The 13,111-nt window shown below is 34.5% G+C and overlaps 1 protein-coding gene across 2 annotated transcripts in view; it reads right to left on the minus strand.

Annotated features, from left to right (window-relative positions):
* LOC127876772 (nicotinamidase-like) overlaps window positions 1-13,091 on the minus strand; it is a 65,646-nt gene extending 52,555 nt beyond the window's left edge. For both annotated transcript variants that reach the window (XM_052422244.1, XM_052422243.1), the window contains exons 1-2: window positions 12,947-13,091; window positions 8,086-8,206 (exon numbers count right to left, since the gene is read on the minus strand). In XM_052422244.1, the coding sequence (XP_052278204.1) occupies window positions 8,086-8,206; window positions 12,947-13,044 (219 nt within the window). In that variant the 5' untranslated portion in view covers window positions 13,045-13,091. The remainder of the gene's footprint in view (window positions 1-8,085; window positions 8,207-12,946) is intronic.
* Between the last annotated feature and the right edge of the window lie 20 nt (window positions 13,092-13,111).

Below are 13,111 nucleotides of genomic sequence, written 5' to 3' on the forward strand. Positions count from 1 at the left end.
TGATTGAATATTGAGTAATTAATTAATGTTTGGACCATTCGATACGCAAATACTCATAAGAGGTTGAGTAAATTATTTTCTAAAAGCTTTTTTGATTGGACAACGTGATTATAACCATACGATCTGTTTTGTTTTTCACACCAAGTCGGCTATTTCTTTACTCATTTAATCTTTGATCATTTTAAATGTAATTCGAGTTATTAGATCAATACGGGTCGGTGTTTTAATTGCCATACGGTCTTATTTGTTTTTACACAAAGTTGGCTTTTCCTTTACTCATTTAATCTTTGATAATTTTAAATGTAATTCGAGTCATTGGATCAAGTGCAGGTCGGTGTTTTGATTGCCGACACAACTTGCACCTATCATAATTTTGACACAAAGTGTCTGGCTTTGTTAGCGGGATTTATGACCGGTATACTGTCATCACCATAGCGACGCATTAACGCGCCTACCGGAATAAACATTATGACACGAGGAACAACTTTTTTGACAATGTTTGAAGCAAATTTTACGAATACAAAGTCTTTGAAATTACTCGATTTTTTATTTTTTTCTTCCGAATATTCGATTCGGAAAACAGTATCCGAATATTTGGTCCGGGACCGAATATTCGTTGACATCCCTAATTTAAACAGATTTTTAAAGTATTTTAGATACTGTTGCTCCTGTAAATCAAGTCCGTTTAAAGTCTAAGTGTGAGCCATGGCTAAATTCAGAAATCTTAGAAGATATTAAGTCACGTGATTCTTACCTACATAAATTAAAAAACTATGACTATAAGCAATTTTTAAAATACAGAAACCTAGTACAAAGAAACATAAAGTCTGCTAAGTGTGAATATTTCTAAACTAAAATAAGAGAATAAATTTGAACCAAAGAAACTCTGGCAGAGTTTGAAATCTCTTGGGTACAACAATACTAAAATAGATAGTCAAAATATTGTTTTATCTGTAGATAATGAAATTTGTCATGATATTGTTAAAGTTTGTATCTATGTAAATTAATTTTTTACTAATATTGCCTCAGTTCTGGTACAAAAGCTTCCAGGCCAAAAACATAAATTTGACCTAAACTCTGATCATTTGTCTCAATTTTATAACGATAAAAATCCAGATAATAAAGAAATGCATTTGAAGCATGTTTCAGAGAAATTTGTGCTCCGTGAGCTGAGCAGTCTTAATGTTAGTAAAAGTACTGGTTTAGACGGCATGCCCGCTAGGTTTTTGAGGGATGGTGCAGAAGTTTAAAAGATCCCCATTACTTTTATAATAAATTCATCTATTTCTGAAGGTATTGTCCCAGATGATTTTAATCAAGCTAGGGTTAAACCTTTACACAAACAAGAGGGCCATGATGGCCCTGAATCGCTCACCTGACTCATTAAGATCAGATGAAAACTATGACCTCTATTGTCTACACAATGTTTTTCTATTATTTGACCTAGTGACCTAGTTCCTGACTCTAGATGACCCAAATACAATCCCAATCCAGATTTCATCAAGATAAACATTCTGACCACAGTTCATGAATATTGGATGAAAACTGTGACCTCTATTGTCAACACAAGGTTTTTCTATTTATTTGACCTAGATTTTTACCCCAGATGACCCAAATACAATCCCACCCAGATTTCATCAAGAATTCTGACCAAATTTCATAAAGGTTGGATGAAAACTGTGATCTCTAATGTCTACACAAGGTTTTTCTATTATTTGACCTAGTGACCTAGTTTTTGACCCCAGATGACCCAAATAAAATCCCAACCCAGATTTCATCAAGATAAACATTCTGACCAAATTTCATAAAGATTGGATGAAAACTGTGACCTCTATTGTCTACAGAAGGTTGTTCTATTATTTGACCTAGTGACCTTGTTTTTGACCCCAGATGACCCAAATACAATCCCAAACCGGATTTCATCAAGATAAACATTTTGACCAAATTTCATCAAGATTGGATGCAAACTATGACCTCTACTGTCTACACAAACAAATTGTTGACGGACGGACGCACGGACACACGCAGGCACGCACAACGGACAAGTAGTAGCAGTAGTAGTAGTAGAAGTAGTAGTAGTAGTAGTAGTAGTAGTAGTAGAAGTAGTAGTAGTAGTAGTAGTAGTAGTAGTAGTAGTAGTGGTAGTAGTAGTAGTAGTAGTAGTAGTAGTGGTAAAAGTAGTAGTGGCAGTAGTAGTAGAAGTAGTAATAGTAGACGTGGTGGTGGTGGTGGTGGTGGTGGTGGTGGTGGTGGTGGTGGTGGTGGTGGTGGTGGTGGTGGTGGTGGTGGTGGTGGTAGTAGTAGTAGTGCTAGTAGTAGTAGTACTAGTAGTAGTAGTAGAAGTAGTAGTAGTAGTAGTAGTAGTAGTAGTAGTAGTAGTAGTAGTAGTAGTAGTAGTAGTAGTAGTAGTAGTAGTAGTAGTGGTAGTAGTAGTAGAAGTAGTAGTAGTAGTAGTAGTAGTAGAAGTAGTAGTAGTAGTAGTAGTAGTAGTAGTAGTAGTAGTAGTAGTAGTAGTAGTAGTAGTAGCAGTAGCAGAAGCAGAAGCAGTAGCAGCATTACAAGACCAATACTTAAGAATGATCAAATGGGAAAAGGTAACCTAGCACTGGCAGTAAATATGGGGCTCATTTACAGGTCAGATTTGGAATCTCTGCTGTAAAATGAGATTTTGAATGAATTAAAGGGAGGCAAATCTGTAATAAAAAGAACATGCATAAACCGTAGTTGTTTCCCTGGTTTGAACCATGCTAAATCCTTACAAGTTTGGAAAGAATTGGATGAAAAATTTGGACTTTATTGCATAAACACCATTTTCTCAATTCAAGGGGAGGTAATTCTGTACTTCATGGACCAATAATGCTCATTTTTTGTAGGGTTCGTGTCCTCATTGAAATAAAGACACTGTGCAAATTTGGAAAGGATCGGACAAAAAATGTGGAAGATTTTTGAAAGTTTTCACAAAATAGGCAAAAACGAATAAACATGCAAAGTTCAACGAGCTCCTGCGGCCATGTTTTTTGACGAATCAAATTTCTTTGAACAACTTTTTCAGGGGAGCCCTCAAAGGTCATCCCTGTGAAATTTTTTGAAAATCTGATGAGCGGTTTCTGACAAGAAGATTTTTTAAGGTTTTTACTATATATGGTCATGGCGGCCATCTTGGTTATGTGATCAAATTTTTTTTAACAATTCTTTTGTCCCATGACCTAGGGATGCTCCACATGAAATTTAGTTGAAATTGGCTCAATGCTTTAGTAGAAGAAGATGTTTACAAATTGTTTACAGACAGACAGACGGACGGACGGACGCCGGACGCTGAGTGATTACAATAGCTCACCCCGAGCTATCGCTCAGGTGAGCAAAAAAGGCAGCATGTAGGTATTTATTGGCCAGTGAGCATTTTAAGTATTTTTTTTTTAATTCTAGAGAGGGCTGTTTATACTCAACTTGAATGTTACTTGGTTACAAATAATATTATCTACGAACACAAATCAGGTTTCAGAAATTCATACTCTACTGATAGTTGTTTAATTAATCTCCTTGATACTATTAAAATGAATACTTCTAAAGGCCTATACACAGGGATGATTATGCAAGACCTCCAGAAGGAATTTGTCACTGTCAATCATGACATTATATTCGGCAAGCTAGAGTTAATGGGTGTTCGGTCAATGCCATGGTTTAAGTCATACCTGACGGGCAAGAAGCCAAGTAGTAAACATGGGTAAAACAACTTCTACCCCACTTCCAGTCACTTGTGGGGTGCCTCAGGGTAGTATACTTGGCCCTCTGTTTTTTTTATGTTACGTTAATGACATGGTTACTAGCATTAATAATGATTGTAAACTTATATTGTACGCTGATGACAGCACAAAATTGTTAAGCCATAAGGACCCTGATTTTATATCTGCCAAACTTGGAAAAGTTTTAGAAATTTGCTTGGACTGGCTGGTAGATAATAAGTTATCCTTGCACTTGGGGAAAACTGAATTTATTCTTTTCTGCCCAAAACGAAACTTTAGTAAGCAAGAGTCTACACAAGTCACTTCTAATGGTCATAAGATAAATAGTACTAAACAAGTTAAGTACTCAGGCCTTCCAGTAGATTGTTTTTTATCAGGTGGAGCTATTGTACTAAACATTATCTCTAAGGTCAATGGTAAACTTAAATTTTTGTATAGACATAATAATTGTTTGGATTTTAACACACGTAAATTGTTATCATCTGCTCTTTTACAGTGTCACTTCGATTAATCATGTTCATCCTGGTACGAAGGTCTAAATAAAGGTCTAAAATCTAAACTTCAAATTGTCCAGAACAAGATAATCAGATTTATAAAAGGTTACTCTCCAAGACATTCTATTACTTGGCAGGACTATGTTCATCTGAATATGTTACATGTTAGCTATAGATTAAAACAGCTAAGGCTTAATCACATGCATAAAGTCTATTATAAAACATGTCCTTCATATCTTAGAGAAAACTTTGTTAATGGCTCAAGCAGGGTTCGACACTAAGGCACGTCCGACAGACATTGTCTAGTAAGATCGGTGGTCGGGCTAGTAAAACTGCGGGCTAGCTTGTCCGACTGGTCGTACATAAAAAAATCTATACTGATTCATATAACTATAACTAACTGCTGTGAAAACCTTTATTTTTAATGTGTAAAATTACTCTTGTATCTGTTATTTACATTAAAACAAAACTAGTGTATTTAAATAAACGCGGAGCATTCACATGATTCATTGCTATTTTTAGACGCAAAGGAGAGCTTCCTGCAGAAATTGCTTGTTTCCATTGGTCAAGTTGTCATGAATATTAATGATTTTCTGCAGTGTCGTAGAACTGTAGAGCAAGATTTTAAGACTTCTATCGAAAATGGGTATCGTCAATGTAAACATTTTTGCGTAGCAGACAAGAGAATGTAATTTAAAGAATGGCTTTTTTCAAGTTCGGATTTTCGTCCGACAAATCAGTTAATAAAAAAGGATCCGACGCTTAAACTGACACGACACGTAAATATGAAGAAACACGAAAACGTCCATTTTATCCTAGATGGAAACTCGAGTCAGTTCCCATGGATTGAATTTGACGGAGAAAAGCAAAAAAAAGTTTTATTTTATTGTTTTACTCTATGCATAACAAAAAAATCTGGTGTTCACTGATTATTTACTGATAAATCCTGATTAAACAGTTACATGACACAATTGTGTTCATTTGCTATGTCATTTGTGGTCTAGTAGACATCAGGTTTGGGCTCGTACATTTAAAGAGGAGCTGGTCCGACGGTCTTGCTGTAAAAAAAGTTAATGTCGAACCCTGTCAAGAGCATCCAAGCCATTTAATTTTATCTTTCCCAGTGTCTATAATACTTCTTGTAAACAGACATTCCTATATACTGGACCAAGAGACTGGAACTCTCTCCCTGACAATATTAAAAGTGTAAAAAAAATTACTAGGTTCAAAAAATTAGTGAAAAAGCACCTTCTAGAACAACAAGTATCAGAAAGTAAATGTGACTTTGTATTTTACTAATACTTATGTTGCAACAATCATCTGTGATAATCCATGTTAAATTGTGATATTGTGCACAATAAGATGAATGCATACTACTAATAATCCCGTATTGTACCAAAATCTTAATTGTTAATTATTGATTGTTGTTTGTTTATATGGTTATGTATCATTTTCTCTTTTTCAGTGTGTGTTTTATGGACCCCATTGGAAATAAGCGTTCAGCTTAATGGGTAATCCATAGGTCCTCAGCACTCATGCTCATATGAACATACTACTGTTAAAAAAATTCATATATTGTTAAAAGTATGCATACTGTAACAGCGTTTTATTTGTTGCTATTAAATTTTTTGATTTTTTTAAAAAGAAAATCAACCTAGTCTTAATTCCTTGATATCTGTGATATATTTTATGTTAATCTGTGAAAATATCTATGTCTTATGTGTCATATATGTGTATGTGCTATTGACCTTAAATGTGAAGAAATAAGTAACAAGAGGGCCATCAGGCCCTAAGGTGCTCACCTGAAAGCCAAAGGAACTAGACTATTCTGAAAAAAATGCAAGCTGATTCATGAAGATTATTTTGGATCAAAAAAGTGACTTTTAACATCTTTTTTTATATTTGACCTTGTGACCTAGTTTTTGAGCTCATATGACCCAGCTTCAATCTCTGGCAAAATTTCATTGGGACAAAAGTTCTGACCAAGTTTCATGAAGATTGGCCAATAAATGTGGCTAATATAGTGTCAACAAGTTTTCACTAAAGCCATATAAGGACAACTGCCCCCCCCCCCCCTGGCGGCCATGTTTTTCAACAAACCATAACCATTTTCAATCTCACTCAAGCTATTGTTAGAACAAATGTTCAGATCAAGTTTCATAAAGATTGGATAATAAATGTGACTTCTAGAGTGTTAACAAGGTTTTGTAGTAAATAGCCATTTAAGGAAAAATGCCACGCCCCCTTGCGGCCATGTTTTTTTTACTGATCTCAACCATTTTTGAACTTAGCCCAGATATTATTAGTTCAAATATTCTGACCAAGTTTCATGAGCATTGGACCACAAATGTGACTTCTAGAGTGTTAACAAGGTTTTACCATACAGTAAAGCCATATAAGGAAAACTGCCCCGCCCCATGGGGGCCATGTTTTGTCATTCAACTGGAACCATTTTCGAACTCGTCCAAGATATTATTGGGACACATGTTTTGACCAAGTTTCATGAAGATTGGACTAAAAATGTGACTTCTAGAGTGTTAACAAGGTTTAACTATAGCCATATAAGGAAAACTGCCACGCCCTTGGCGGTCATGTTTTTCAACCAACCAGAACCATTTTCGAACTCGTCCAAGATATTATTGCCACACATGTTCTGACAAAGTTTCATGAAGATTGGACTAAAAATGTGACTTCTAGAGTGTTAACAAGGTTTTACTAAAGCCATATAAGGAAAACTGCCACGCCCCCTGGCGGCCATGTTTTTCAACCAACCGGAACCATTTTCGAACACGTCCAAGATATTATTGGGACACATGTTCTGACAAAGTTTCATGAAGATCGGACAATAAGTGTGACTTCTAGAGTGTTAACAAGGTTTGCTATATATAAAACTGCCACGCCCCCTGGCAGCCATGTTTTTCAATCAACCGGAACCATTTTTGAACTCGTCCAAGATATTATTGGGACACATGTTCTGAGTAAGTTTCATGAAGATTTGACAATAAATGTGGCCTCTAGAGTGTTAACAAGGTAAATGTTGACGATGCACGACGCACAACGCACGACCGACAAAAGGCGATCACAATAGCTCACCATGAGCACGTTGTGCTCAGGTGAGCTAAAAATGCACAATTTACATGAGGATTACCGGTAAATCAGGTTGCTAGCCTATTAGAGGTAAGTCTCAGCAGTCCCTGGACAAGTTTTTATCGTGGAGAAGTTTGAAACACTGTAAAGGTGTGTTAGCATAACGAAGCCAAGAAACTACTGCAAAACCACTCCAATCATTGATAGATAGTGACAGGAATCAGCTCCTTCACACAGGTCTGCAATTCTAGTACAGAAAAATATGTGCACAGTGTAAACAAACAGAAGAATCCTGAGAATTTCTAGTGACTGAAAAAACATGACAAATAGTTGAACCAAATTCCAGCACTTTCTATCGTTCTATTTCAAACCAAGTCCGCTCTGGGATGGCAACATTGAAAATAATATGAATCCTTGTCATCACTTTAAAAAAGAAACAAAAGCTGTGTTTGTGAAACACAATGCCCCCATCTACGCCGCTTTGAAGCCACATATTTGACCTTTGATCTTGAAGGCTGACCTTGACCTTTCACCACTCAAAATGTGCAGCTCCATGAGATATACATGCATGCCAAATATCAAGTTGCTATCTTCAATATTGCAAAAGTTATGACCAATGTTAAGTTTTTGGACACACACATACAATGACAGACAAGACATGCTAAAAACAATATACCCCTGATCATTCGATCTGAGGGCATGACAAATAATTTGCTAGTTATTCAACATCAGATCGAGCTGTTTAATTGCACCTTACTTACTTTGTCTTCATCCAGCAAGTTGAAAATCTGCTCCATGTAATATGGTGTCAATGTGTAAGTTTTTGACTGAAATACATCTTCCATCAGTTTTGAACACTCTTTAAAATTCAGTTTCCCATCTCTGCAAATAGAATCAGATTTCTTATTAACTTATCTAACATAATAATATATTTATGACTTTAACTAGTTTTTTACCCAGCATGACCCATATTCAAACTTGACCTAGACATCACAGGGGTTTCGCTGTCGATCGCCATTGGCGCCAAATTTTTAAAAGTGGCTCCAATTTTTTAAAAGTGGCGAATCAAATAAATCGGTAAAATCCTATCCGAAAATGTACAGTGAATCGAAAGCACGGGACCGAGTATTAGCGGCCAGCGTCTGTCAGTTGTGAATATTGATTTAGGACGATGTTAGCGACCGACAGTGCAGTGAAATCACTGAAGCGTGTAAGTGTTACAAACGGTGTTTTTACTGCTATTGTTTTATGAGGGCTAATATCAGATCAAAGGGTTCTTTAGGATATTGAGCAATATATTAATAATTATATTGATAAAATAAGTAACACAGGGACAAACTGTCACGACGATCAATAATTATAATGATCATTAGGGCCGCTTTTTTCTGTAATAAAAACCATGGGGCTGGCAAAAGCAGTATATTTCTCCACAAAAACAAATAAAAACTTGCTACAACAGGTTTTTTCAGCTTTTCTGTTTAATAGTTTCATAATTATAATGTTCTGGGAAGGATATAATTTGATTAAGATACCAACAATTTCTGAAAGAAAAAGTACAGTTGTATCATTCACTCGATGTATTATATTTCGGATATGTTAAAATTCTGACATTTTAAGATAAGGACATTTATGTGTTGGTTTGTTTTTGATAGTTTGTAAAAACATGTTTTATGTTATTTCAGACAACTAGAATGGATGGTGGCAATTATCTGGGCCTTTCTGTGAGGAAATAGGCATGAAAAACATTCATTTCATTGAACCTGGAAATCATCCACTAACAGAAAACGTTTTAACAACAGAAGCTGATGTATATCATGTCCAAATGACCAAATATAACTGTTTAACAATTTGAATTAAGATGCTTTACTTTCATATGTTTTATTTTTCGTTTTGGTATGATTCTGTTTAAATTATTAATTTTGAAACATTTATGCAGCATACTGTTTAATACATTGATGTAAACATTATGATATTATTTTGTTATATGTGTTGTTTATCAAGTTGAAAAAAAGTTATTTATATACAAATAAAGCTTATTAAGACTTATGAAGGTATGACTTATAAAGGTACTTATTGCTTTTTATGTAATAGCATACTTTTTAAAGTGATAATATTGTCAATGACATTAATGTAGTAAGGTTTCTTTAAATGATTGTTCTTATTAATAAGGTTGGAATAACCAACAGTTTTCACGCCGTGAAAAAGTGGCGACAACTTTTTTTGTGCCAGTGAAACCCCTGCATCATCTAGATAAAACTTCTGACCAAGTTTGATGAAGCTCGGCTGCTCGGATGAAAACTACTTGAATTAGAGAGCGGACCCCATGCTCAATGTTTAAAACGCACTAAGTGAACCCCGTGGACTAGTTTTTGACCTGCCATGCCCATTGTTCGAACTTGGCCTAATCATCATGGAGATACAACTTCTGACCAAGTTTGGTGAAGATCGGATGAAAATTACTTGAATTAGAGAGTGGACACGGACCGACCGACAGACAGACCCGACCGACACTCCTTTATACACCCCTAAACTTCGTTAAGTGGGGGTATAATTACGAAAACATTATTATTTACCTTTCTTATAGGACAGTTAATAACAATGCCAGTGACACATGACGAAGAAATGGCCATCTATAACAATAACAGAGTTTTTTACTAAATCAAGGCTTATTTTAGTATTGATTTAAAATGTTTATTTTTTTTACTCATTCAAGTTCATGTGTGTCATTAAGTTTGTTCCTTACCTTTCATAAAAAAGAATACTGATCCAAGTCAATGATTGCATGTCTGTCTAATTTATTAACATGTGTGTACAGTAACAGAGTTTAAAATTTAAAACTTAATATAATTTGATGCTTGTATTTGTTTGCATTAAACATACCACATGAAAAATTCTAAATTTCGCTCTCTGGAAATAAATCTATGATCAATTTATATCATTATTTGTAGGAAAGTTTTGAAACAGACCGTTTTTTGTAAAGTAGAGATTGTTTATATGTTCAGTTATTATTTATATTGTAAAACAAGATGTGTTTGTGAAACACTATGCCCCCCTCCCATATATTTGACCTTTGACCTTGAAGGATGACCTTGACCTTTCACCAGTCAAAATGTGCTATACATGGGATACACATGCATTCCAAATATCAAATTGCTATCTTCAATATTGCAAAAGTTATGGCCAATGTAAAAGTTTGACGCAAACCAACAAACAGACAGGGCAACAACAATATGTCCCCCAGTATAGACTGGGGGACATAAAAATGTTCTTGTATACATGTATATAAAAAAACATGTTACTTAGCACCATAAGCATCGATCAGACTTGAAGTGATTGTGTAAACAGTGTTCTTTATCTTTTAATTCATGTGTGAAATTATTTTATCATGTAATGCAAACAAAACAAAATGCAAATTCTATGCCAGGATATGCCCCATTTTTTCACATTTAAAAGTAGACCAGAAACTTAGACTTTAAAAAGCTTGTTTTGAAATTAAAATGTGTCATAAGAAATATATATGATTAAAAAAGGCAGGGCTTTATTTCCTGACCTTGTGAAGCGGCCCTGGCCCCTCACTTTGTGAAAAAATGAGTCGCGAACTTGTCAAAATTGTGAAAAATTGAGTCGCGAACTTTTCAAAATTGTGAAAAATTGAGTCGCGAACTTCTTAAAATTGTGAAAAAACGAGTCGTGAACTTCTTAAAATTGTGAAATTCAAAGTTCAATGCATTAGTATAGTTAAAGCATGTTAAACACTTGAATATTATAAAAATTTCCTTAAATAATGCAATAAAGGCAAATTTTTCTTCTATGAATACTGTATTTGATACAATAACAACACATATACATATATCCGATTTGCAAAACATTCATGTACCAAATGCAACTAAAATACCTGGTCCCAACACTTCTTTACCACAGAAATAACATTTATAAACAAAGAACATTTCAAGGGCACATAACTCAGACATGTTCTGGACTTTACAGCTTTAGAACTCTGTTCTTTTTACTCTTAAAAATGTCAATAATTCTCTCAATATCTGAAGAGGAAAATTCCTTCTATATGATTATTTTCATGTTCTGTGAGCCTGACCCTCGCCAGTGCAAGATGCTCTCCCTGGGAGGTTGTGATTTGATCTGAAACATTAGGTATTCATTGAACAACAGTACTTTTGTAAGAAATGTAAACGAGTTATTTTATTTTTCACATTTTTTCACAAAGCATAAATAGACTACATACAAATTTTGAATCATGAATATGCGTCATGAATATGCATTTAAATTTAAAAAAAATATAGATGAAGGGACCACACTATTACCAAGATTTACAATTGTAAACAGATACGAATAAGTCACGGTCATCAATATTAGGGGACGTTTTTACTAGGGACCGTTTTGACTAACTTCCATCAATACATAAGCCGCGGCAGATGCTTTCACTTTTATCAAATAACTTTCCTTTTAATGTTATCAATGTGCATGTTTCAAGACTTACCGTTCTGTAGAAAGCTTTTGTTTCTTCACTGTTATCCTAATTTCAATAAATCGGGATAATTTTGCGTTTTTTTTTAATTTTCTTCGTGTAGTAACGAGCGTTCCGCGTCGCCATTTTTTTATAGTGGCGTTGCTAGGCAGAGCTTTTACTAATAACGCCGGTTTTACCGGTTACACAACACTTTAAAATCGATTAAAACAAGCAAACATTGGTAACGCGAGTTGACAATTACTCGCGAATTCGGAATTAAAAACGAGGCTATGAAACTTATATTTCTGTTCCGAAATGGCCGTTTTTAACAGTTTTGAGCACGAAAAGTCCGTTTTTCACGATTTAAAACGGCCGTTTTTGTAAATATTCACGGCCATGTCAGGTTTGTGAATTGGCCGTGTCAAAATTGTGAAATGTCCGTCCACGGCCAATCGAAAAGAAGGAAAAAAAGCCCTGAAAGGTCAACTAAATTTTTTTACACATCAGGTATGGCGTACAAACTAACATTATATATTATAAGTTTACTTGTATAAGTATTAGAAGTAGTAGCTATAATTCAGCGCTATGAATCGTGATGATGACCCTGGCACATAGTAACCTTATTTTTGCAATGAACAAAAACATAATTATTATCATAAATTTATTGGTATCAACAAGCATTGTATTAAATTATGAATCAAACCACATTGAAATAAAAAAAATTTCACCTCAAATTACAGACTTCATGTCATGTTTTTTAATTTCAATTTTATATATTTAGTAACGGTATACAATGTTAGAGCTTTCCCAAAGATTGTTTTCTTAAGGATGACCCTTGTCAGAAGAAAGTATTCACCCATGTATTATTAATTTATATAGTTATTAATAAATTTTATAATTATTGAGCCTCAATTTGAGGTAAACATTATGTATTAACTAACATCTAACAATCTTTAAATTTGACAAATGTAAGTAGAGTGTATTGACGTGGTAAATTTAATAATTGTCTCATTAATTGGTAATATAGACATGTATACATTGACCAACACGGCTTATATTTGACATATTTACTATCCGAAATATTGTGCATCCGAATAATACATGTTGTAATCGTAAAAACAAAATAGCGATATACAGGAAATTAATTACAGTTGTACCTGTCTGCATCATAGTGTCCAATGCATTCCCTGTTAAATTCATCAAGTGATTCAAATTTTTCAAACACAGTTTCTATGAACTTCTTATCGTTTGCCATTGTCTATTTACTAATTGTCATTTAATTGATGCACAGGTTTGTATCCAATCAATTTAACGACACTAGA

The sequence above is a fragment of the Dreissena polymorpha genome, chromosome 4, assembly GCF_020536995.1.
Source record: "Dreissena polymorpha isolate Duluth1 chromosome 4, UMN_Dpol_1.0, whole genome shotgun sequence".
NCBI classification, from domain to species: Eukaryota; Metazoa; Mollusca; class Bivalvia; order Myida; family Dreissenidae; genus Dreissena; species Dreissena polymorpha.